This window comes from Mastacembelus armatus, chromosome 3, assembly GCF_900324485.2.
Source record: "Mastacembelus armatus chromosome 3, fMasArm1.2, whole genome shotgun sequence".
Taxonomy (NCBI): Eukaryota; Metazoa; Chordata; class Actinopteri; order Synbranchiformes; family Mastacembelidae; genus Mastacembelus; species Mastacembelus armatus.
The window spans coordinates 23,212,524-23,236,174 of record NC_046635.1 but is presented as its reverse complement, the minus strand read 5'-3'; the positions used below and the strand labels follow the sequence as shown (position 1 = coordinate 23,236,174).

Genomic DNA, 23,651 nt, shown 5'->3' with positions numbered 1-23,651 from the left:
GTAACTCATTTCAGCTTTCAGCATTCACTTGAATTTTCTGCAGGAAATGCCTTTTCTAATTTTGTCCTACTAACCCAATGAAAAACAACAACTCAATGAAAAACTAGTAATTTTAATTTAGTGGCCAAATAAGTATATTGGTTTCCTCTAAAATGTGGTGAGGGAGAAGTATGATGTAGCAGAACTGGAAGTATTCAAGTACTACTACATCAAGTATTCAAGTACTACTACATCAGAAACAGGCAGTGTTGGTACGATGTCGCATGTAATGAAAAATATTTAATTACTTAGTATACTTAGTATTTCTTGTTGCAGCTGGTGTGTTTCTGCTTTAAAACAGACTGAAAACATATCTACCTTTTTATTTGTATTGAGAAAACTGCGCATAGACACTTGTGTAAAATGTAGCTTAAAAATTGAAAATGAGAAGATTAATTGTACCATAAATGTATGAACCTTAACACAAAAAAGAGAGTTGAACTAATTATTCTGGATGAGTGACTCGTTTAGTTTACATACCTTTACACTCCCGTACAATAGGGGGCACTGTTGCGCTCTTAAGTTGTTTGTTAACCCTAAATAAAGCGACTTGTATCGCGCTGGTGTTTGGTGTGGAGTCCTGTCGGTGTGTGGACTTTTATTTGGGTCTCATAAACAGTGTGTGGAAGAGGGACTTCACAGTATGGCGATGAACTTCACCGTCAGCATAAGCAATCCGCCTCTGGGTGAGTTGAGCTTCAGAAACATTAAATTGTCCGTGAGTCGTGTGCTGTGCATGCTGACAGCTAGCTAGCGTTAGCTGTAGTTTTGCTACGTGTCATCCTAACAAAACTCCGTAGGAAAATATTCAGGTTTATTTTTATTGGCCTTTAATTGATAATATGAACCTCAATCGCAGAAAAATAAATATTGAATCTGTTATTAGGATCACCTCGTTATTACAGCACACAATATAGTAATAGAGCATTAAATTTTATAGGAAGATTGTCTGATTTTTGTTGTAGAAATCAGACAAATTGAATGACAATAAATTCACTGAAAATCAGGATTTGTGTTAGCTAGGAAGTGCTAGTTTCTTTTTGTAAAATAGCAGCGACTGTAATTTGACCTGTGTCTTAATTGGGGGGACGGAAAAGACACATGGACACATCATAGACTGACACGCTGACAGTAGCTATCGCTGGTTTAGACAACGTTATATGTGGCTAAAATATATCTGTAATCCAATGTGATGTTTTAATATGTGACATTTAACTGTTGCATGTTTAGTGAAGTCTGAACACGGGTTTTCAAAGGTTAGTGTGTCCATGCTTGGCACCATATTAAGATCATGTTAAATCCATTGCTCAGCTTTCCAAACAGCACCTCAGTGCGTCTGCGGTGGAAACAGCAGGCTGATGCAAGCATCCTGAAACGTGGAGGGCTGGATTGCTGGGGCATGTTATTTATTTATTTCTTTATGCTTTTCCAGTGATTTTTGTTTCACTCCTTAGAGCCAGCATGGTTCCTGACGCTGGAATATGCATAAGACAAATAGAAGGAGGAAATGCTTAGATCATAAGTAAAAGGAATTTGCAATGGGACAAATTAAAACACTTTTGGCCACACAATAAGCCCGCATTAAGTGAAAGCTGAATTAAATCATTTGTCACTTCTGTATCACATGTTAATGTTGCTTCCCTAATCATTCTCCCATTTAATAAATTAAAACTTAATTTTAAAAAATGCTACATACTTATTTTATTTATCTTTAATGATATTTAGTCAGTGCAAGAGTTTAACTAAACTCTTGAGTACTGACATGTTAAAAAACATTTGTATTAGTCAAACTACTATAATATTTTTGAAAGGTGTTGAAGCAGGTGGGTGAAGATTACAGGTTTAGCACAGTAAACTCAAACACTGAGATGTGTATAAATGGCAACCAGTTCAGCTGCCTCTCTAATCATAAGGATTTGATAGATAGATGTTTGATGAGAGATGAAATGTGTTCAAGAATCCAAAGCATGACCTGTTGCCTTTGACTTAACTTCAAAGTTGACTGAAGCAGTGTTAGGCTAACATTGACTGTTTTCTGTCCTTCAGTGGCACTTCTGGCAGCAGAGCATGTGAAGGGCAGTGTGCAGGTGTCAGTGGCGGAAGGCAAAGAGACTCAGTTTCATGTCTCCGAGTATGTGATACAACTATTTTATCAGACATCAAGCTCAAACATGCAGTGTAGAACCACAGGAATAAATGAATTGGTTCTACACTGCATGTACAAAATATATCTATAAAGAATGTTACAAAGTTTACACTTTATTGCTTCATTTTTTATTACTAATAGATCTTCTATCTGTTTTTATATCTGTCCTTCCTTCAGTGAGATCCAGTTCAATGATGCCAGCTCTATCAGTCGATACTTGGCTCGGATGGCTCCTGCTCTTGGTCTCTATGGAGCCAACATCATGGAGCAGACTGAGGTTTATATGTTTTTTTTTTTGTGTGAGATGATGTCAAAATTTGGGTTTTATTGTTCTAATCTGTGATGGTGTCTGCAGGTCGACCACTGGTTGGAGTTCAGTGCTCAGCGTCTGTGTTGTCAGCCTGATTTGGCTGTGGCGCTGGGTGAACTGGATAAAGTTCTTTCCTTGCGGACCTACCTGGTTGGACACGCCATCACCCTAGCTGACCTGTCTGTCTGGGCTGCCCTCAAAAGTCAGTTCTATAGTGGATAAATCAGTTCAGAGGCTGTGGTTTGTATTGTTAATCAGGTGAAATGCAGCACTACAGGTTGTGGTTGTTTCTCTGCAGGTAACAAGGAGTGGCCAAGCCTTGGCAAATCCTTCTCCCATGTCAATCGGTGGTTCTCTTTCCTGAGCTCGCAGGTTCCCTTCATTGCTGTGGGCAATAAGTACGCCAGTAACAAAGCTCCAGTGAACAAATCCAATGTAAGTGTATAGTTAGTCACTAATATGTCATCTGACTAAATATTTTTAAAATGTTCCCAAAGTCAGAGTGGTGTAGTTGTATAATTACTATTTTCCTAATTAACATAGTAACAAACTACTTCTTAAACATTACTTATTCATTGATTATGTTTGTGATCATTGTATTAAAGATTTTGATCTCATTAGAACTCAGCATGGGGCCAAGGAACAGACTAACTATGAAATGAAGGCTGTCTTGTGTTCTTGACTGTTCGTGTCTGTTTGACAGTTGAAAGAAAAAAAGCAGGATGTTGGAAAATTTGCGGAGTTGCCCGGAGCTGAGATGGGCAAGGTGGTTGTCCGTTTCCCCCCTGAGGCCAGCGGGTAGGCCTTGATCTGAATATTAGGAAACACTCAGATAAGAAACAAGTATTTTTGGTGTCTTTCTTAACAAAGAAATTTTCCTGTTTCTTCGTGTCTAGATATCTGCACATCGGCCACGCCAAAGCTGCTCTACTCAACCAGCACTACCAGGTCACATTTAAGGGCAAGCTCATCATGCGCTTCGATGACACCAACCCTGAGAAGGAAAAGGAGGACTTTGAGAAGGTGAGACATCCAAGGTCCTAGAACAAATGGAGAAATACATCTATAATAAGTGATCATGTGAACACAGTACTATCTGATTATTTTTCAGCCAAAAAATTAGTTTGGTGTTCTTATTTCTACATGTCTTCTCAGGTCATCCTTGAAGATGTTGCCATGCTCCAAATCCATCCAGACCAGTTCACCTACACCAGCGACCATTTTGCCATCATACTTCGATTTGCTGAACAGCTGCTTGTTGAGGGAAAGGCCTACATTGACGACACCCCTCCTGAGCAGATGAAACAGGAGCGGGAGCAGCGCATTGAGTCCAAATGCAGAAATAACAGTACGGCCATGGACATATGCCATGTTTACCTGTCACAGTTATCTCTGAATGTACAATATGCAGATTAAAGAACTTTTTGATGCTGTAATTTGTAATTTCTCTACCTCCCTTCTGAAGCGGTGGAGCAGAACATGAAGATGTGGTCTGAAATGAAAGCTGGGACAGAGCACGGTCAGAGCTGTTGCATGAGGGCCAAGATTGACATGAACTCCAACAATGGCTGCTTGAGAGACCCCACCCTCTACCGATGCAAAAACACCCCACACCCTCGCACTGGGACCACCTACAAGTACTTGACATAATAACACCACAATTTGTAATTGAACTTCTGGAATATTTATGTCTAGCATTTAACATATTCTACAGATGATAATTTTTGATACCACCCACAGAGTCTATCCAACGTACGACTTTGCCTGCCCCATTGTGGACAGCCTGGAGGGTGTGACCCATGCTCTAAGAACAACTGAGTACCATGATCGTGATGAGCAGTTTTATTGGGTAATCGATGCCCTGCGCCTCAGGAAGCCCTACATCTGGGAGTACGCCAGACTCAACCTCAACAACACAGTGCTGTCAAAGAGAAAACTCACCTGGTTTGTTGACCAGGGATATGTTGATGGATGGTAAGTTTAGATGAATTCCCTTTCTATTCCCTCTTGTCTTTTTTTCCCTCCTCTTAACTCTACAAACTCTTGCCCACCTCATTCTCCAGGGATGACCCTCGTTTCCCCACTGTCAGGGGAGTCCTACGGAGAGGAATGACTGTGGAGGGTCTCAAACAGTTCATAGCAGCACAGGTGTGTCTGTCAGCCAATCATAGTTAGAGATGGTAGGAGATACTTTTCTAATACAAAGATTCAAGCTCAGTTTGATAAATGGATAAGGAACTAAAGCATTAAGTCATCTTGGCCCAGGTGTCTACAAATGTGTAAGTTCTTTAGTGTAAAAAAATGATGTATAATTTCCTTCAGAGGAATTAATTTTATTAAAATGTGGAATCATCTGAATATTTTAAGAAACAAGATATTATCAAGTCACCCTTCCAAGACTGCTATTACTCAGATTGAAGGAACAAATCCATTATGCGTTTTATAACTTCTTATTATCCCCCTCCTTCTAGGGTGGGTCACGGTCAGTAGTAAACATGGAGTGGGACAAGATCTGGGCGTTCAATAAGAAGGTACATTTTTCTTCTGACTTTTGACTCAATTCTCCTTGATGCCTGTGCAGCTCTGCTGCATATGTACAAATAAATACAAATGTTGAATTTAGTCTTACTGTAGACAACTGTGACTCCAAGTAGAAAATTAGAAAGACAACATTCTTAATATCACAATAAAAGTTGACTATTGAATTGCATCACTTAAAATCCAACTGCAAACATGTCTACTGAGCTACGTTTTCCAGTGTATGTGCCCTTGGTAAAACCTGTTTTGTGTTAGAGGAAGACACCTCATGGCATAGTTCTTTTTATTTATCAGGTTCAGAGAATTACCTGTAGGTTTGCTGCTGGCATGGCTTCTTTCTGCTTTGCTATTCGCATTCTGTTGCAAGCTTTCATTTGACATCTCTTTCACCTCATTACCATACCTTCAGCCTCCATATTACCCCTAGTAGTTCTGAAAACCTCCCAAACCAACCGGCTGCTTCATTTCATGTCCCATCGGTGTTTGTAATTATATTGTTTTCCCCAATGTTCATTTGTCTGGATATCAGTTTTGCTTCCTCTGTGCGGTTTTCCTCGCTGGCACATGCTGCTTCCTCCTGGTCCAGTGGAAGGTGTGAAGGTGATGAGTGGGATCCAGACTTTAGCTTGAACTAGAAGTAGATTTTATGCTCATTACAACACATTAGTATTACTTGGATTTTGGTGGACCTGAATTCAGATTTTTAAGATTCTCCAGAATGTCATTAATGTGTCAGGAATAAATCCTAATATAATGATAACATGGCTGGAGGTTGAGATTTAGGAACTAACAGCTGTTTCATCTGCATGTTCAACTAACCAGCTCCTCCCTGTCATCTTCAGACAGGATCACACTCCCAAACTTCCATCATGTCATTTGAAGGTGCAATGTGTAAAGTAAAGATTTAACGGCATCTAGTGGTGACATTACAGAATGCACACAACTGAGCACCCCCCTTTCAACGAATGGCTAGTCTGACAAGTAATTGTGCATCATGAGCATAATTTAAATTTATATTTGGCACTACTTTGACAAAATAAGTGTGTGCGTGTGTGTATGTGTGTGTGTGTGTGTTTTATACTTTCTCAAAACATTGACATCAAGGGTGCCATGTATAAAATATGGAAGTTTTAGCAGCGTCTAGTGGTGAGATTGCAGAATGCAACGTTCAGAGCACAGGCTAGTATGAAAAAAAAAAACTAGACTTGTTCAGGTGTTGAGTGTGAGAGACAAAGAAAAACAGGAAGGTGTAACGGCGAGGAAAGCTATGTAAACGGTTCATTATATGTAAATGTGTCTACTTTTTTCCTCTCTCTCCCTCCCTCCTTGTATCTGACATTAAACAGCATCTCACTCTTCTGTTTCCAAGCTGCCAATTAGCTGTCTGAAGGTACTCCTCTACCTCCTCCTCTCCTCTTCCTCACATACACCTACTCACTGCCTGGGAGGGTTTGTCTGAGAGTCCACCAACCTTGACTATTTTACCAGCCAATCAGTAATAATAATACTAATCATGACAATAATAATAATCCTTTTAAAAACAGGGGTTTACAAAGTGTTTTGACAGGTGTCAGGCAGATCCGTAGAGGAATAAAACAACCAAACTGATAAACAGTAAAAATTATGGTGTATGTATAGGTGAGTAAATATGGAGACCAGGATTGGGGATCTGGTGTAGTCTGTTGAAATCAGTAAGAAGCAAGCAGGTTTTGTAAGTAGTAGTATAGTATAGTAGTATATGTAGTCTAGTTTTATGTAGTGGTCAGAAACATGTCCTTTGAGTCTCTGCTCCAGCTCCCAAGTGGTCTCTGGTGTCACTCGGTAAATAAGAAGTTCCAGTTTTTATTAAAATAGTTGATAAACCATCTTAAATTTAGCCCCCTCTGTACATCTTTGATCTTTCATTCTGAGTCATGTCACAGGAATTTGTGCTATTTGAGAATTTGTGAGATCATTGTTATTCTCCTGCATACCATGTTCTTTTTCTCTTTGCATCTTGTTCGTGTTGTTTTGCATTGTTTGTCCCCTAGTGGTCATTTTCAGTCTCTCTGCAGTGGTTTTGCCTCACTTTATTGCCATTATATGTTTGTTTGTAGTAGTTGAGTCTTTGTGCTGAGCTCTATGAGCTTCAGGAAGGTAATAGTCACTTCACAGAGAGGCTCTAGTTCAGACATGAATGGATGTCTGGATACCTTGGGGGGCTTTTTCAGACTTCAGTTTCCTCACAACCTCCCCCTGTTGTGCAACGTGTGCGTATAGACATGAAGAGGAGGAGGAGTGTATTTATGTCTGTGGCCAATAGGCCTGTTCAGTTAGAGAAGGCTTTGTGTTACTGATGTTTGTTTTTTTTGTTTGTTTGTTTTTTTTTGTGAACACCCCAGTGCTATGCAAGACAAATTTGTGTAGACAAATGAAAAAAGGAAGGGATGCTCGGTGCTGAAGCCTACTGTGCCTCAGTTATAAACAGGTCAGGGAACTTAGGACACCTTAAGGGACCATAGCGGTGGATTTCAGGTGCTTTCCCTGTTAAGTACAAAGTGCTTACAAGTATAAGTATGTTTCTGTGATTTGGGCTGATTGAAAGTTTGATTTTATAGACAGATTTTTTTCATACTGTTTCTATAAACTGCAGTCAAGTGAAACAGCTTAAAAGTCTCAGGACATTCTTCCCATCCTCCCCCCTTATGTCGTCTTCACCATCCCAACTATCCATTGCAGCTTTTTAACCAAGCGTTTGAGAGGTTGCCTTTTTATTTATCCAGTACGTGCATTCCATTTTCTGTGCTCATCATTTAGATTGCAGAGGTGCTTCTTGTTTTATTTCCTAAGTGACTGTGCTGTAAAACTAAATCACAAGATAAATTTGATGCATCTGTAAGAAAAGAAAATATTGCCCTCAATAATGACTTGTGAAACCACAACTACTTTGATAAGACCTTTTGGAGCATCCATCAGCTCTTCTGTTATCTTCTGTTATCTAAACAACATTACAGCTACTGGGATAATGTTTATATGATGTCCAGTCTGTTCTGCAAATGGTTCAGCTACATTTTGGGTTCCTAACCCCTCATGCTGGCTGGTAAAATAGTGAGAGTGGATGTTGGCTGAATAAGCAGCTGAATAAAAGCTTGTTTCCCTAACCTTCATACAGTCATGATTCATTATGAAATCAGCTTTTAACCTCTCTCCACTCGCCTTTTATGTCATGTGTCTGATGTCTTATCTGAGCTGGGATATTTTTTGTGTATGTTTTTCTTTGTTTTTTTTTTTTCCAAATAAAATAAATGAAGCTGCATCATTTTCTGCTTTATTTCATTACTTGAAAGTGGAGATAGTCATAAAGCACTTGTCACCTTTTACTGACCTGTTTGCTTGTCTCTGTATATGCGTGTGTGTTTGTTAGGTTATTGACCCAGTAGCCCCGAGATACACAGCTCTGTCTTCCTCCTATGTGGTTCCTGTTTCCATCCCAGAAGCTAAAGAGGAGATGAAGGAAGTAGCCAAGCACCCCAAGGTTAGAGGCCTCTCTGCCTCCCTCTGTTATATATATATATATATATATATATGGGACACTTTTTACTTAGCATGATTTGCTCATAATATTTGTATTTTATATTTTTTATACTGTGCAATACTTCATGAAATAATAGTCACTGCCCTTAAAGAACCACACCTGTAGTTTTGCATGTTTCAGCCAAATAACTGAAATCTGCTTTCACCTTTTGTATGTGCCACTCATTTCCCACAGCAAGTTATTACTAATACCATCAGCTCACATTGCACATCATTATAGTCTCACTTGTGTACCACAGTTGTCTGTCAGTAGACATCCTGGTGCTGATGTCATTGCTGTCCCATGTAGAATATAGACGTGGGCATGAAGGAGGTTTGGTATGGACCTCGAGTTCTGATTGATGGAGCAGATGCTGAGACTTTCTCAGAGGGTGAGACAGTCACCTTCATCAACTGGGGCAACCTCATCATCACCAAGATTAACAAGTATGTAATTCCACTGCTCAGGTGACCCATATGGTTGATAATCACACAGCACAATATGGTTTTCCACCTGTACACATTCTCTCTCCCTTTCTCACCACTCAGAGGGCCTGACGGTAAGGTTGTGTCCATGGAGGCTCGTCTGAACCTGGACAACAAGGACTTCAAAAAGACAACAAAAATCACATGGCTGGCTGACACAAACAGCGCCCCCCTGATGCCCACTGTCTGCATCACCTACCAGCCTCTCATCTCCAAAGCCGTTATTGCCAAAGATGACGACTTCAAAGAGTACATTAATAAAGACAGCAAGGTGTGTTTTATAGTGTGTGTGTTCTTGTCAGTCTCTTGTCAGCGCTCATATTACTTTTGCTATGGTCATTTCTATCCATTTTTGACGGTCTCATTTTTTTAGTTGGAGGAGAAGATGCTTGGAGATCCCTGTCTGAAGAACCTGAAGAAAGGTGACATCATCCAGCTCCAGAGACGCGGCTTCTACATCTGTGACCAGCCCTATGAGCCTATCAGGTAAGGGGAAATTATCGGTTTTCTTTCTTGAGCCCTCCCTGGTTCACTCTCAGTGGAGATAATAAAATGTATATACCTGGATTTTTGACAATACTATCACAACTTTCTCCTGTTTTTGTCTGTAGCCCTAACAGCTGTAAGGAAAGTCCCTGTGTTCTGCTCTATATTCCTGATGGGCACACCAAGGAGATGCCAACTTCTGGATCCAAAGACAAGAGCAAGAGCCAGAGCTCCAACAACGCAGTGAGTGCTTTGGAAGAAAATCCCATTTAAAATCATTGAATTGTGCATCAGTGATTGTGTCATCAGCATGAAGAACATTTTAAATGACTCAACATTAGTGCTAAAATCAGAGCACCTACCCTTAAGCTCAGGGCTGATTTCAATTTCTGATCAGGACTATTATAGTTTTTATTGAAGCAGAGTTTGCCTCCCAACAGTGTGATCAAGCTTGAGATGAGTACATGGAGTGGTTAACAAAATGTTAAATATTTAAGCTGAAGTAAAGATCAGAGCACAGCTTTGTTAGAGATGTTAACTGGAGACAAGCGCAACGGTAGCAGGACAATGACATGGTGAATGCTAACTAGTCTAACCAGCAATGTTTGGCCTTGTATGTTTGGGCTCAGAGTTGATGATGCCAGTAGAGGGAGAGTCTTTAATGACAAAAGGCTTAGATTAACCTTCATTTATTTCTTTGATGTCTAGCTTAATCTGGTACATGTCAATTTATTGCACTTTTATCTTTGAATCTGCCCATCTCCTGCCTCAGCGTGCCAGTCCCACCAAGGCTGCCTCAACCTCTGCCCCAGTGCCTGCCTCAACCTCAGCCAGCGACCTGTTCTCTAGCATTGTATCTCAGGGTGAAGCTGTCCGCCAGCTAAAGACTGCCAAAGCTCCTAAAGACGAGGTGGACAAGGCAGTTCAACAGCTGCTATCTCTAAAGGTACATCTGAGTAACTAAAAGTAATTAAACTCTAAATAAAGACACTATGTTCATTATTCATAAAATGTGCTGTGTTATTCGTTCTCTGCAGGCTCAGTTTAAGGAACAGACAGGCATCGACTACAAGCCTGGCATGGCACCTACCACCTCTGCTCCAGCTCCGCCCACTTCAGACTGCACCTCTTGTCCATTCACCCGTGTTGCACAGCAGGGCGAGCTAGTCAGAAAACTGAAGGCAGAGCAGGCACCCAAGGTACCTGAATATTTGCCTAGTCACTTGTCTTGTCTAATCACTGTTTGCGTCCACATTTCCATTTGTCCTTTCGTGGTCTCATATCAAGTGATTGTTCCCGTCATTTTCTTGTCTTCTCCATGCGTTTGTCGAGTCACTTCTCACATCCAAAGCACATCGTTGAAGCTGTCCCGAATGATTTGTTGAGTCTCCAATCGTGTCCTCATGCCATTTGCATGCCAGTCAAATTTACTATTTACCACATGCAACTATAAGATCATATGTTGACGATGCCAGGACCAGATTGATGTAGCAGTGAAGCAGCTCCTCGCTCTCAAGGCAGAGTTTAAAAAGCTGACTGGTCAGGAGTACAAACCAGGGATGGCCCCACCCACTCCCACCTCCACTGCTCCTCCTTCTACGCCTGACTCCTCCTCTTCTTCGTGCCTTTATGCTCGTGTTGCACAACAGGGGGAGGTTGTGAGGAAACTGAAGTCTGAAAAAGCCCCCAAGGTATCCAGATGCAATGTAGTGTACAGTAGGAAACAGTGTTTATTAAAGCTCAAAGCATATGTATCAGTATAAATCAACCTTTCAACCACAATAGGTGTTTTTTTTTTTTTTTTTTTTTTGGGCATGAATTACTGTTGTGCAGAGCAGATTGGTAGACACTCACTACTATAATGTTCCATGTCAGAAAACTTAAATCCAGCTGATATTAAATTCCTTTTTTTTTTTGTCTAAACTAAAGACCAGCATGCAGTTCAACATTCAACATTCAGACTTTGAACAACAACCCACATTAGCTTCTTACCTAATGTGCTAACATAAACACATCTTGTCCTGTACCTTAGCTTGTTGAATAAGCCAGCAAACATACATGTGCTGGAGAGAAGTGCATTACTGATGTCAGTTTGCAGGTTAACTAGTGGTTCAGCCGCACTATGTTAATAAATGCACCCGCAAATGGCACTTGGGCTGTCTTAAGTGCAACTAACAGAACACAGGCTGCCCATGATCTGTAGGTACTGAACACATCATTTACTCTTCCCTGCAGTGTAACACTGGCACACTGACAGGAACCATACCTGGGTTTTCTTCCTTTTAAACATTAACCTAGCAAGCTATATCTTTATAATATGGGACATCAGCCAGTCCAACACCCTCTAAAAAGTGATAAATTAAAGACCAGCCAATAACTACATATGTTTAATATATTTACAAAGGGCTTTCTTCATCAGTATCAAGATTTTTAAAGTTTCACTTCGTTACAATATTAATCTTTTTACGTAGTTCACACAATGTGCCTGCGCCATTATAGGGTTATGATATATGCTGAGAACTGAGTCACAGTATACTTCTCTTCTCTTCAGGACCAGACTGATGCAGCAGTGAAACAGTTGCTTGCTCTGAAGGAAGAATATAAACAGGTCACTGGGCAAGAATATAAGCCTGGAGCAGCCCCAGTTCAGAAAACCCCTGCCCCGGTCCAGAACAGCTCCAACCCTGCCCCTACTGCCACCGGGCTCTATGAGAAGGTTGCTGAGCAGGGCGAAGTGGTCAGAAAACTGAAGTCTGAAAAAGCCCCCAAGGTGGGACTATAGTGTTTCCCCAACACATTGTATACACTGTTGAATACATTTACTACTAACTGCATTTTTGGCTCAACACTTCTCCTTTTGGTTGGTTCTCTTGTTCAATAGGATCAGGTAGATGCTGCAGTGAAACAGCTTTTGGCTCTAAAGGCAGAGTACAAACAGCAGACAGGGCAGGATTACAAACCAGGCACGCAACCTCCAGCTAACGCTGCACAGACCGAGTCCAGTTCTTCATCAACAACGACCAGTTCTTCCCCGCAGGCCCAGGAGCTGTTCTCTCAGGTGTCCCAACAGGGAGAACTTGTGAGAAAGTTAAAGTCCGAGAAGGCCCCCAAGGTAAGAATCTAATCACAGTGGAATGAAATACGTCTAGTTTTGGATGGATTAAAAGCAACACTGCTTCCATTTCAGGACCAGGTGGATGAAGCCGTGAAGACTCTGCTGGACCTGAAGAGCAGGTACAAGACACTTACTGGAGTGGAATACAAACCAGTGGGTGCTGCTGGAGCCACTGGAGGAGATGACAAAAACCGCAAGGAAAGGGAGAACAAATCTGAGAAACAGACAGGAGGAGGAGCAGGAGCAGGGAAGAAGAGTAAAGGAGACAAAACCAGTCAGGGCAAGGAGTCATCAGGAGGAGCAGGAGGCTCAGGAGAGGGCCAAGGACCCAAGAAACAAACACGGTGAGAACCTGCAAACAAATGAACAGGGAGAGAGGTGAAAATGTAGATCCAGACAAACTTAAAACTTTTGGATAAAATGGTAATCCTTATTACTATACATATGATCATGATTGGAAAAATGTTGAAGAACAAAGTATTATTTTACTTTTTGCATCTGAAGTCAACTTTTCTACCTTGAGTCTCACCGTAAGTGAAGATTTAACTGTTTCTAAACCTATTCGCACTTTCATTGTGGTTGCCGTCAGTCTTGTGATAATATTTCTGTCCCATCCCATGTTTTGCACAAGGCCCAGCAGGCTGAAGAATAAGCATGGAAATCTGCAGTTACATGAACAGATGTTTGACCAGATGAGATGAGGGTGAAAATGATTTGGCTGAAACTGACTAGTGGTGTCCAAATGTCTGAGCTAATAAAACGTCTTGTTCTGAACCGTTTTCTCAGAATTTTGTCTTGATAAGCACATTATAGTTAAGATACGAACACCTTACGAAGTTGCATTGTTTTGTGCGGAAGTGTTGAAATCTTACCAGAAAACACTCAACATACAGTAACTGGAACTTTGTGGATCATAGTTTAATTCAAACATTACTCTGCCATGAGCTTCATATTTGAGCCAAATACTGAAATTTTGGGACCAAAAGCAAATGTACTTGGATTTGTTGCTTGGACACTGAAGACAGATCATCTTTAAGCGCAGCCCCTTGCTGCTGTAGCTTGATGGCTGAAGAGAGTTTTTGTAATGAGATTTGGTGAGTTTATATGGTTGGTGTGGTTTTCATCTGCTTAATAAGTGCCTGTCTGCTGTCAGCCTTGATGGTAAAATTTGATTGCTGGCTTTATGGTAGTGCTGCACTACTAATCATGTATGTTCATGTTTATAGCCGTGCTGTTGGCGTGGCTTTAGTGATTTTAGCTACTTTGCCTGAAGGTAAAATTTGATTGCTGGCTTTATGGTAGTGTTGCACTACTAATCATGTATGTTCATGTTTATAGTTTTTAGTGACTTTAGCTACTTTGCCTGAACCACTATTAGAAGTGTGATGATATATTAATTCCCAGATTGTGAATCCTATTGACGTGATCCCTGACCTTTCACAGAGTTTACATTTGGCTAAATGTCTTGACAGTTATTACATGTCATGTAGAAGATGAATCCTATCAGCCTCACCTGTGCTTAGCATGGCTGTAGAGTCTGGTATTGGCACATTAGCACCATTGAAACTTTAAAGACCTTTCAGTAGGCGAATAGGTTTTTTGATTTGAAGATCGTTTTATGTAAGATGCAAAAAGTACAGAAAGTAATTTTTGTTCCTCAGATCAAAATTAATGATAATGGTCATAATATTGTGCAAGTAATGGGGTTATGATTTTACCCTTATGGTTGAGCTCTTTGTTTTGTTTTTTGTTTTAGCAGCAGAAAACTAGTTTTCTGGCTTTGCATGGTAGGTTTGGTTGGGAAAGGTTGTTTTAATTGTTTTAATGCACTCATGAGTAATGATCATTGTCCTTGCAGACTAACCAAATAGGCATGGCGTTGCAAGAGTGCAAACAGTATTTGTGTTGTTGATTGCTCTAACACCATAACAGTTTAACATGTATTTACACTTGTAATCGTGTGTTATATTATTATTTTGCTCATGACTGGTGCATCTTAAGGTTTACATCAAACTAACTCAGTCTGCCTCCTATCAGGTTGGGTTTGGAGGCCAAGAAAGAAGAGAACCTGGCTGACTGGTACTCACAAGTGAGTCAATATAGGTCGCAGAATACTTTATAAACCCAGTCTTTGGTGTCTTGAAACTTCTTTTTAGTTCCATATGCCCTTTAAATGTGATATTATTGCATCTCTTCTACAGGTCATCACTAAATCAGAGATGATTGAGTACTATGATGTTAGCGGCTGCTATGTACTGCGGCCCTGGGCCTTCGCCATCTGGGAGTCCATTAAAGAGTTCTTTGACCGAGAAATTAAGAAACTGGGTGTAGAAAACTGCTACTTCCCCATGTTTGTCTCTCAGGCCGCTCTAGAGAAGGAAAAGACCCACATTGCAGACTTTGCTCCAGAGGTAAAGAGGGCCTTTTTGAAACAAAATAATAGGGGGGCAGCAGTGTGGAAAGTAAAAATAAACTATTAATTTAATTAAAATATAAACACTGTTATATCTGTTAATGGTGATGTCCTTTGTCAGGTTGCCTGGGTAACACGATCAGGAAAGACTGAGCTGGCAGAGCCCATTGCTGTCAGACCCACCAGTGAGACAGGTCTGGACCTGCTCCTCAGTTCACTCTGGCTTTTAGACCTAATTATATAATTATGCCAGTCCAAGTGTATACTTAACATACACTGTGACATAATCGGTTCTAAAACATTTAGATTGTATTTAATGCAGCTGTGGGTGTAGTCTTACTGCCTGGTCATGTTTTGAACCTTGGCTCTGTCTTTGTTTTTTACTTCAGTGATGTACCCAGCCTACGCTAAATGGGTCCAGTCTCACAGAGACCTGCCAATCAAACTCAACCAGTGGTGTAACGTTGTGGTCAGTGTTCTCATATAATCTTCTGTGCATGACCTAAATACATTTCATTTCAACATTATCCATACATCGTAATTTAATTGCAAGCATTTACCATTCCTGAAGGAAAAAAACGTAAACCCTGTAGTCTTTTCTCTGTCTGCTTTCTCTTCATCCTCCCACACTCCTCCCTTCAGAGATGGGAGTTCAAACACCCCCAGCCTTTCCTCAGGACGAGAGAGTTTCTCTGGCAGGAAGGACATACAGCATTTGCCACCAAAGAGGAGGCAGCTGAGGAGGTAACAAACTTAGACTCATCTTATTGCATCAGTGCTGGGATGCAGTGATTTAAATATACTGCTTGTGCATCACTAGAACATTTTAAAGTATGAAAGATGGTTGTTTTGTTCTTCTATACTGTATCGAAGTCAACCAGTAAGTCTTTGTGTGCTTTGTGTGTGAATGCTATGTGTTTGTAGGTGCTGCAGATCCTGGATCTTTATGCCAGGGTGTATGAAGAGCTGATGGCGATACCTGTTGTGAAGGGGAGAAAGACAGAGAAGGAGAAGTTTGCAGGAGGAGATTACACGACCACTGTGGAGGCTTTTATCTCTGCCAGCGGCCGAGCCATTCAGGTACTTTTGCACTCTGGGTTATTTTACTCAGTCCTCTCATATTCTGAGGGGAACAACATTAGATTTAATAAATCTTTGAACGCTAATAAGAAGCTGCAAAGAAACTAATTTGTGACAGTTATCCTTCAGTTTCTACCACTTAACTGATGTGTGTTCGGTGAGTGCCTTGTGCTGATGTTTACTTTCACCATTGCCTTGTGCTTTCTCAGGGTGCTACATCCCACCATCTGGGCCAAAACTTCTCCAGAATGTTTGAGATCATGTTTGAAGATCCGAAGAGGCCGGGCGAGAAGCAACTGGCTTTCCAGAATTCCTGGGGAATCACAACCAGGACCATCGGTGTCCTCACTATGGTCCATGGAGACAACATGGGACTTGTGTTGCCACCCAGGGTCGCTTGCCTGCAGGTAGACCCTCATTTACACACATTCTCACTGAGACATGGAAACACAGAAGACAGAAATATACAAAAATTCACCCTGAATGCTGTACTTCCTATGACAAATATATAATGATATACCTATTAAATGTTTACCTGCTTTTTATTATAATTTATCTTGTGGTTTTTTTTATGTGAGCATAGACAGACAATGTTTCCTTTTCCTTTTTCAGGTTATCGTCATCCCATGTGGAATCACTGCCTCCTTGCCAGAGAAGGAGAAGGAGGAGCTGCTGGCCCAGTGCTCTAAATATATGAACAGGCTGCAGGGTGCTGGCATCAGGGTGAAGAATGACCTGCGAGACAACTACTCCCCAGGGTGGAAGTTCAACCACTGGGAGCTCAAGGTCATTACCAACATGAAATTTAAAGGAGGACAATTAAGTTTAGCTTAATGTGATATCACCTAAATCTCAAAGTCATGAGAAATCTCAAGAATGAGAGTCAATAATGGGAACAACAGTTAGTGATCTCACTCAAACAAATAGCTTTATCATTGAATCTCTCACTGCCTGTTGTTCTCGTGCAGGGAGTTCCTGTTCGTCTGGAAGTCGGCCCTAAAGATATGCAGCAGCGTCAGTGTGTCGCAGTGAGGAGAGACTCTGGTGCAAAGGTGACAATTCCAGAAGCCGACGTGGAGGAGAAGCTGGTTGCCATGTTGGAGGACATCCAGAACAGCCTTTACAAGAAGTAAGATACAGCACACCAAGGCCAGACTTATACTGCACATGGCTGGAACTGGACTGAGTCTGCTGTCACTGCAGATAGCTGCACTGTTTATCGACTAACTGTCATAAAGGCACAAAAAACCATATCACATTCAGTCTTAAACCTAATACAGCCCAACCAGCTAGGGGTAATATTACTGTAGAATGAATGTACACAGACATGACAGATTGTGAATGGGACAATACACTAACAGAATTATTCCATAGTGGAACTATTGAACACATGGTGTCCATACACATACAAGAAGATTGACCGAAGTGTTTGTGTGTTTGTCAGAGCTTCAGATGACCTGAAGAATCACATGGTAGCTGTGGACACAATGGAACAGTTCCAGAAAGAGCTGGACCAGGGCAAGGTGAATAACACAACCCACTCCGAGCACAACGCATTTTACTGTCTGTCCTCACCAGATTTAACAATTGATCATATATATTTGTCTGGCTTGATAGATTGTCCAGATCCCGTTCTGTGGAGGAATCGAGTGTGAGGACTGGATCAAGAAAATCACTGCCAAGTAAGTTTAAAACACCATTCTTACATGACAGTGAGTGCCTTGGTCTATCAAGGCGTAAGGAAGCATAAGCCACCCTGGTCACCCATATCATCTGTACAGTACACAAGTATCTATCAAATACACTGGACATTGTATGTATCCTTAAAAAGAAATGATGCATGCTGTTGTTAAAATGATTTCTGTTCTGTTGAAGGCATTTTAAAAGTACTCTTATAATTTGTCCCATTCATGTCGGGTTTTGTGAAATTACAAAATGTCACATTAATTGTTTCTGCCCAATTTTATCTCATGTAGCTCTAATTCAAACCATTTAAGATTTTTGTGCTTTTGTTCTTATCAGGGACCAGGACCTGGAGCCTGGAGCTCCATCCATGGGAGCCAAGAGTCTCTGTATCCCATTCTCTCCCCTGAAGACGCTGCAGCCTGGTCAGATGTGTGTCAGTGGCAAGGAGCTGGCCCAGTACTACACCATGTTTGGACGCAGCTATTGAGGACAAGCTTTGGGGAGCTCAAGGATAAACATTGTAGTTCAGTCTGGTTCTTCCCTTTTGATGTGGGTGTCTAGGTTAATAGAGATGAGGAGGTGACAGGACTGTGGGAATATTTTTTGTTTTTAAACATGTGTTAACATTGTTATAATGCATCTGAAAGGAGGTGGAGCTGAAAGAATTGGTTACTCTGAGTGTTTGTGTCATTTCCCTCCTTACATGGTTGAGGAACCCTTCATATCCAGACATGGTTCATGTGAGGACGGATACCAGGTAGATTTAAATCTTTCCTGTCAGGCAAGTTTGACCTGACAGGACCTTACGGAGTATTTCTAAATGTGATTAGGGGCTGGTAGAGTTAGAAAATTAGTGATATTTTTTTTATAACTCTATACCTGTGTTATTGGTAATAAAATATTTTCAGCATTCATGAATTGAATGAGAAAGCAAATCTCTCGCAAAACAAGTACTAATGGAAAAAAAATCCTGATAAACATTGTCTACTAATGTGTGGGGGAAACTACTACAGCTGTCACATCCCTTGCAGCCCAGCAGTCTGTCTCAGGAACTCTGCAGGTACTTTGGCTTTGGTGTTACTCTTACACATGTGTTGGCCCTCCCCATTACTATATGACTGCTTCCAACAGAGCTAAGGGATTAACAGCTTTGATGAATAATGTATTTGGTTAATAGCTGTGATGAAGCCTCCTGGCACATCTCTCACATGAAGGAACTCTACAGCCTGTCTATAATAAACTCATTTCCATGTCAAATTTTCCTGTTGGCGTTTTTGATCCTGGCCAAAGATAGTTGAGGATGTTAAATTAGCTTGTCCCTGCTCTGCAGAATACCTCGTTAATTATTTGTGTTGGAACAGCATGAGTGAAACCATCAGGACGAATATCATGCATGTGAAGTTAAGGCATTCCAATGTAAATCTAGCGATGAATTAGAAACGGCTTAAACCTCCACAAAGACTCTTATAAAATCATAGTAACGCTACTTTAATATAGCAATATATTTAGTAAGTATGCAGGCTAACGAGCACATGATGTATTCATTGGTTACATAATCTCTTTGGCAACAAATAAAAACTTCCTGTTTTTGTTTCAAAATAAAACATGAAGCGTGACTGTGGTTTATTTCAGTTTTAGCATTTTTGGTATTTCAGCCTGTCACTGTGCTAACGGTGAAATGTTTTAATAGTGACAGACTAAACAAATATTTCCTACGTTGAGACTTATTTGTTTTTTAATTTTGCCTGAGTCAATTTATGTTTCCAATTGGGTCATGAAACGTAATGTAGAAATTGATAGCTGTGCTAATAACATTATCTGATTTTATATTTCGCCCTATAAGAAATATAAAATGTACTGAGAGTCAGATCTCCTCCCGTGCGCTCTTGTAGATTCCCGTGTGGGCGTCAGTGGGACTTTTATTGTGGAATGCTGGTACCGGAAGGTCTTGGTGTTAATACCCCTCAGGTAGATCCTGCTCCATGTCAGTCCGCACTTACAATCCAGCTTCGTAACGCAAAAAATGAGCGACAAAGGTCTTTCGGCAGAGGCAGCGGCTGTGGCTTGTAAAGATGGAGACCCAATAACGAAGGTAACATGATTGTTGTTGCCGTCGAAGTTCAGCTGAGCTTCTTCACACTCTGTCAGCTCCACAGGCCAGCGACTCCCAGACAGGTTAGCCAGCTATGCGTCCATTATCGGACAGCGACACGTTTCTCCACAGAAAATGCATTGGACACCGGTGATAAGTGATTCGGGCACATAAAAAGTAGTTGCCAATAGTTTTGTAGTTGGGACTTTCACCTTCCATGTATGACTAGTTGGTTCATTACGAGCTTTAAGCCAGCTAACTTTTAGTCTGTAACTTTCGCTGGTGCGTGGAACAAAAGTCAGTCCGAGGCTGAGACGTATTTTATTCAAACAACAAGAGAAAAACTGCCCCGCAATCGTAAGAAGTGTGACATTTAGGCGCGGTCAGACCGGAATATTTTCGCTCATTGTGGCTGAAACAGGCAGATCTGGAAAAGACTGATGTGGCCAGTGTTAAAGTATAAAGTGGCAGAATAAATACATCCGCAATTTATTGTTTTTTACAATACATGTCATTTTCTCCCTCCAGCTGTGCTGCTTGTATCCTTTCGATATACATGGACAGTAAACATACTTTACTCTGAACGTACAGTATTTAATAATATTGCACCGACATCTATTGAAATGAAACTCAAACCTTGCAATGTGATCCACTAACTTACTCCTGCTCAGTTGCTGTGTGTAAATAGCCTGTGGCAGAACTAACTGCTTCTGCCTCTGCTATTATTGGGTTTAAAGACCTGAAGCTCTGGGTGAACCACAGGTTGGCAAAACTGACAATATCTGAAAGTACTGAAGTGGAGAAATTCATTATGTTGCAGGTGTTGGAGTTTCTATAAACGTATTGATACATATTGCACAGTGTAATCATTTTGAGGGATGGGCACAGGAAAGAGGAACAATCACAGAGATAAAACATCCATATGCTTATATTCTTACAACCTCTGAATTTGCATAATGGAAGCTGCATTTGGGTACTTCACATGAGATCACTTCTTCTTGCATTAGTTTTAACATGCCATCAAAACACCACACCACACCTCTCACCTCCGTATGGGCATGTGAGATTCCTGCAGTACTCACAAATTTACCTGCGATTTATCAGCATGGATCATTTAAGAAATGTGTTGCTGTTGCCATCTTCAGCATTGTGCTCACAAAAATGGATCCCACTACAGTATAAGTTTGAAGACATCATCAGACCTCCGCTATGTAAAGCTTGTTTTTGCACCGAAATCAAAGAAGTAAATATAACTTATCCAAGCAGGCCTGGTCTGTTCTATAGGGTAATTCCACCCCATTTGTTTGAGCTACCAAACAAATGGTGCGGCCGTATGTGCTTGGTTGTACACAGATGAAGCTTGGCTGAAATCCTTTTTCACAACTGAGCGCAATGTTACAAATTTTCCTCTGTTGGAATTCAGGCACAGCGAGCATGACCCACAGGAGTTTTTCAGCCAGGCAAACAAATGTGTTGTTAAAACATCTCTTAGCTCAAAAATAAAACTCTGCTGAGTTATATTGTTCTTGTTTCTGATCCCTGCAGTGAATTAATTTCTATTTTTTCAATTTCCATTCCATCATTTACTTATAGCTCTCTCATTGTGTTTCTGTTATATTTTTCATGCTGCTGTAGGATTTCATGATGCAGCAGACTATGCTGCGAGTTAAAGATCCAGTTAAATCCTTGGACTTCTACACCAGAATCCTCGGCATGACGTAAGTATTAGTGTGAGCTTTAGTTCAGTGGATGCATTGAATGAACATTTGTTTGTCCGGTTTGTCATATCCAGCCATTGTCACCGGAACATTTTCCTATTTTGTCCTAAACTTACAGGCTTCTGCAAAAGTTTGACTTCCCTTCCATGCGGTTCTCTCTCTTCTTCTTGGGCTATGAGGATAAGAAGGAGATTCCCACAGATGTGAAGGAAAGGACGGCCTGGACATTTTCTAGAAGAGCCACCATTGAACTGACGCAGTACGGGTTTGCATAGTACAGTTAAAGCTGCACAATCTATAATGAAATGATGAAAACAACTGTCTGTGATTAAAATCCAGATGTAAAACGTTTCAGTCTTTGCTTTGACTATTCCACTGTTGTATTACAGTGGTGGGTATTTTGAAATCAGCCTTTCCTGTATTTTTAGTTCCAGGTTTTAAATATGTCAGTCATATATTCACTTTACAGTTATTAACCAACTTTTCTCATTTCTTCCACCATTACCTTTTGTACCTCTACTCTTTCAGCAACTGGGGATCTGAGTCAGATGAGACTCAGTCTTATCACAATGGAAACTCCGATCCACGTGGTTTTGGTAAGATTGCTTTCTTGTTGCACAATAAGCAGGCAGCTTGAACCAATAAAATGAAATAAACTTGTCACATTTTTGCTTTTGACTGTCACATGCAAAACATTATGATATATAAAGGATATAATCTGTCCCTCTTGTCTTTTCCTATATAAATGCACATGTCCATATGGTTCTGTAGCAGCTCACTAGATTATACTCTGGATGTGTGTAACTGCAGTGTGCATTCACATTTGACAGGACACATTGGCATTGCAGTTCCTGATGTCTATGCAGCCTGCAAATTGTTTGAAGAGCAAGGGGTCACGTTTGTCAAGAAGCCAGATGATGGTAAGATGTGAAATGTTAATGAACAGATTCAATGGTTAAATCTCCACATTTGCATTTTTCTTAAGTGCAAATTATTAAAATTGAGATGATTGCTTAAACTACTCATTCAATAAAAACCATTGTTGATTAAGAATTGTTGTTGGTATTGTCACTGTTTAAATGGGGAAAAGAGAAAACACCTGCTCAGTATACAAGTCTACATACATTTCCATTCAATGTATTGTCATTTTACTACCACAGTATGATTCGGATTTTCACAATGATGGGATTGAAATCTGAAGTTGAAATGTATTTTGCATTTTTATTTAATATTTCTAATAAATCTACCCGCCCTTATCTTCTTCCTCAGGTAAAATGAAAGGCTTGGCCTTCATTCAGGACCCTGATGGCTACTGGATTGAGATCCTGAGTCCTAACAATATGGTGCCCATTACCTCATAAAAACTGACAACATGGTACCTGCAGCCGTGCATATAGGCCAGACCTACTGTGGCTTCACAGGAAGAGCAGAAAGCTGTGCTTTAGGAAAAGATTTAGTGACATGCACCAGACAGCTGAGGGAATATGGAGCAATATTGCTTGCACAGCGACAACCAGTGTGCTCTGGCATGGGCTGGACTAATACTAAATAGAGCAAAACATTAGTTATCTGAGTTATTACTAATCATAGTAATTATTTTGTATTGCTGTTCCGTTTGTTTACCATCATCAGTTTGTATCTAAGAAAAGTAATGCTGAAATCATAAAAAGAGTTTTACAATGCAATAAATGTGAAAGTCACCATGCAAACAGTATTGATTTTTGTGGTTTGTTATAGTTTTGAGAGATTAAATAAAAAGTTATGGAATTTTTAGTCAAACTATCAAAACTAAGCTCTGCCAATTGTCTCGCTGTCTGTATCATATCATGAATGAATCAGCAACAATAAGGTCACAGTTTGGTCATAAAGGAAAAATAGATAGATCTATAATAGATAATAATAGCTAGATCTATATATATATATATAAATAAGCATAAATTTTTAAGTTTTTAACAACAGCATATTTGTGTGTGTGTGTTTCTTTGTTTGA

At 40.5% G+C, this 23,651-nt stretch overlaps 2 protein-coding genes across 5 annotated transcripts; both read left to right on the top strand.

Annotated features, from left to right (window-relative positions):
* Positions 1 to 580: 580 nt before the first annotated feature.
* eprs1 (glutamyl-prolyl-tRNA synthetase 1) lies at positions 581 to 19,108 on the top strand. Of its 4 annotated transcripts, none has more exons than XM_026293539.1 (35): positions 581 to 725; positions 2,086 to 2,170; positions 2,363 to 2,462; positions 2,541 to 2,697; positions 2,794 to 2,930; positions 3,199 to 3,293; positions 3,392 to 3,518; positions 3,651 to 3,843; positions 3,961 to 4,132; positions 4,236 to 4,469; positions 4,559 to 4,643; positions 4,967 to 5,026; positions 8,437 to 8,547; positions 8,896 to 9,032; positions 9,135 to 9,342; positions 9,445 to 9,557; positions 9,683 to 9,800; positions 10,330 to 10,503; positions 10,595 to 10,756; positions 11,033 to 11,248; positions 12,109 to 12,327; positions 12,439 to 12,669; positions 12,745 to 13,016; positions 14,710 to 14,761; positions 14,874 to 15,083; positions 15,207 to 15,279; positions 15,475 to 15,554; positions 15,728 to 15,829; positions 16,010 to 16,165; positions 16,375 to 16,572; positions 16,778 to 16,951; positions 17,134 to 17,294; positions 17,610 to 17,688; positions 17,783 to 17,847; positions 18,188 to 19,108. In XM_026293539.1, exons 1-35 carry the CDS (start codon positions 683 to 685, stop codon positions 18,336 to 18,338), a joined length of 4,950 nt encoding a protein of 1,649 aa, XP_026149324.1. In that variant the 5' UTR covers positions 581 to 682; the 3' UTR covers positions 18,339 to 19,108. The 4 variants fall into 4 exon arrangements, with proteins under 4 accessions (XP_026149324.1, XP_026149325.1, XP_026149326.1 ...); XM_026293540.1 differs by having other exon boundaries at positions 11,207 to 11,248; positions 18,188 to 18,338; XM_026293541.1 differs by lacking the exon at positions 11,033 to 11,248 and having other exon boundaries at positions 18,188 to 18,338.
* A 679-nt stretch (positions 19,109 to 19,787) lies between these two features.
* LOC113122398 (glyoxalase 1) lies at positions 19,788 to 23,168 on the top strand. The gene is made up of 6 exons (XM_026293716.1): positions 19,788 to 19,943; positions 21,579 to 21,661; positions 21,780 to 21,920; positions 22,190 to 22,257; positions 22,492 to 22,581; positions 22,931 to 23,168. The coding sequence occupies exons 1-6, from the start codon at positions 19,875 to 19,877 to the stop codon at positions 23,020 to 23,022; spliced, it is 543 nt and encodes a 180-aa protein (XP_026149501.1). The 5' UTR covers positions 19,788 to 19,874; the 3' UTR covers positions 23,023 to 23,168.
* Positions 23,169 to 23,651: the final 483 nt, after the last annotated feature.

Coding starts and splice junctions, on each gene's coding strand:
- LOC113122398 (XM_026293716.1), top strand. CDS start 19,875: ATGAGCGACAAAGGTCTTTCGGCAGAGGCAGCGGCTGTGGCTTGTAAA. Junction 22,258..22,491: donor CTCCGATCCACGTGGTTTTG/GTAAGATTGCTT, acceptor CACATTTGACAG/GACACATTGGCATTGCAGTT. Junction 22,582..22,930: donor TGTCAAGAAGCCAGATGATG/GTAAGATGTGAA, acceptor CTTCTTCCTCAG/GTAAAATGAAAGGCTTGGCC.
- eprs1 (XM_026293539.1), top strand. CDS start 683: ATGGCGATGAACTTCACCGTCAGCATAAGCAATCCGCCTCTGG. Junction 4,470..4,558: donor CAGGGATATGTTGATGGATG/GTAAGTTTAGAT, acceptor CTCATTCTCCAG/GGATGACCCTCGTTTCCCCA. Junction 4,644..4,966: donor AACAGTTCATAGCAGCACAG/GTGTGTCTGTCA, acceptor CCCTCCTTCTAG/GGTGGGTCACGGTCAGTAGT.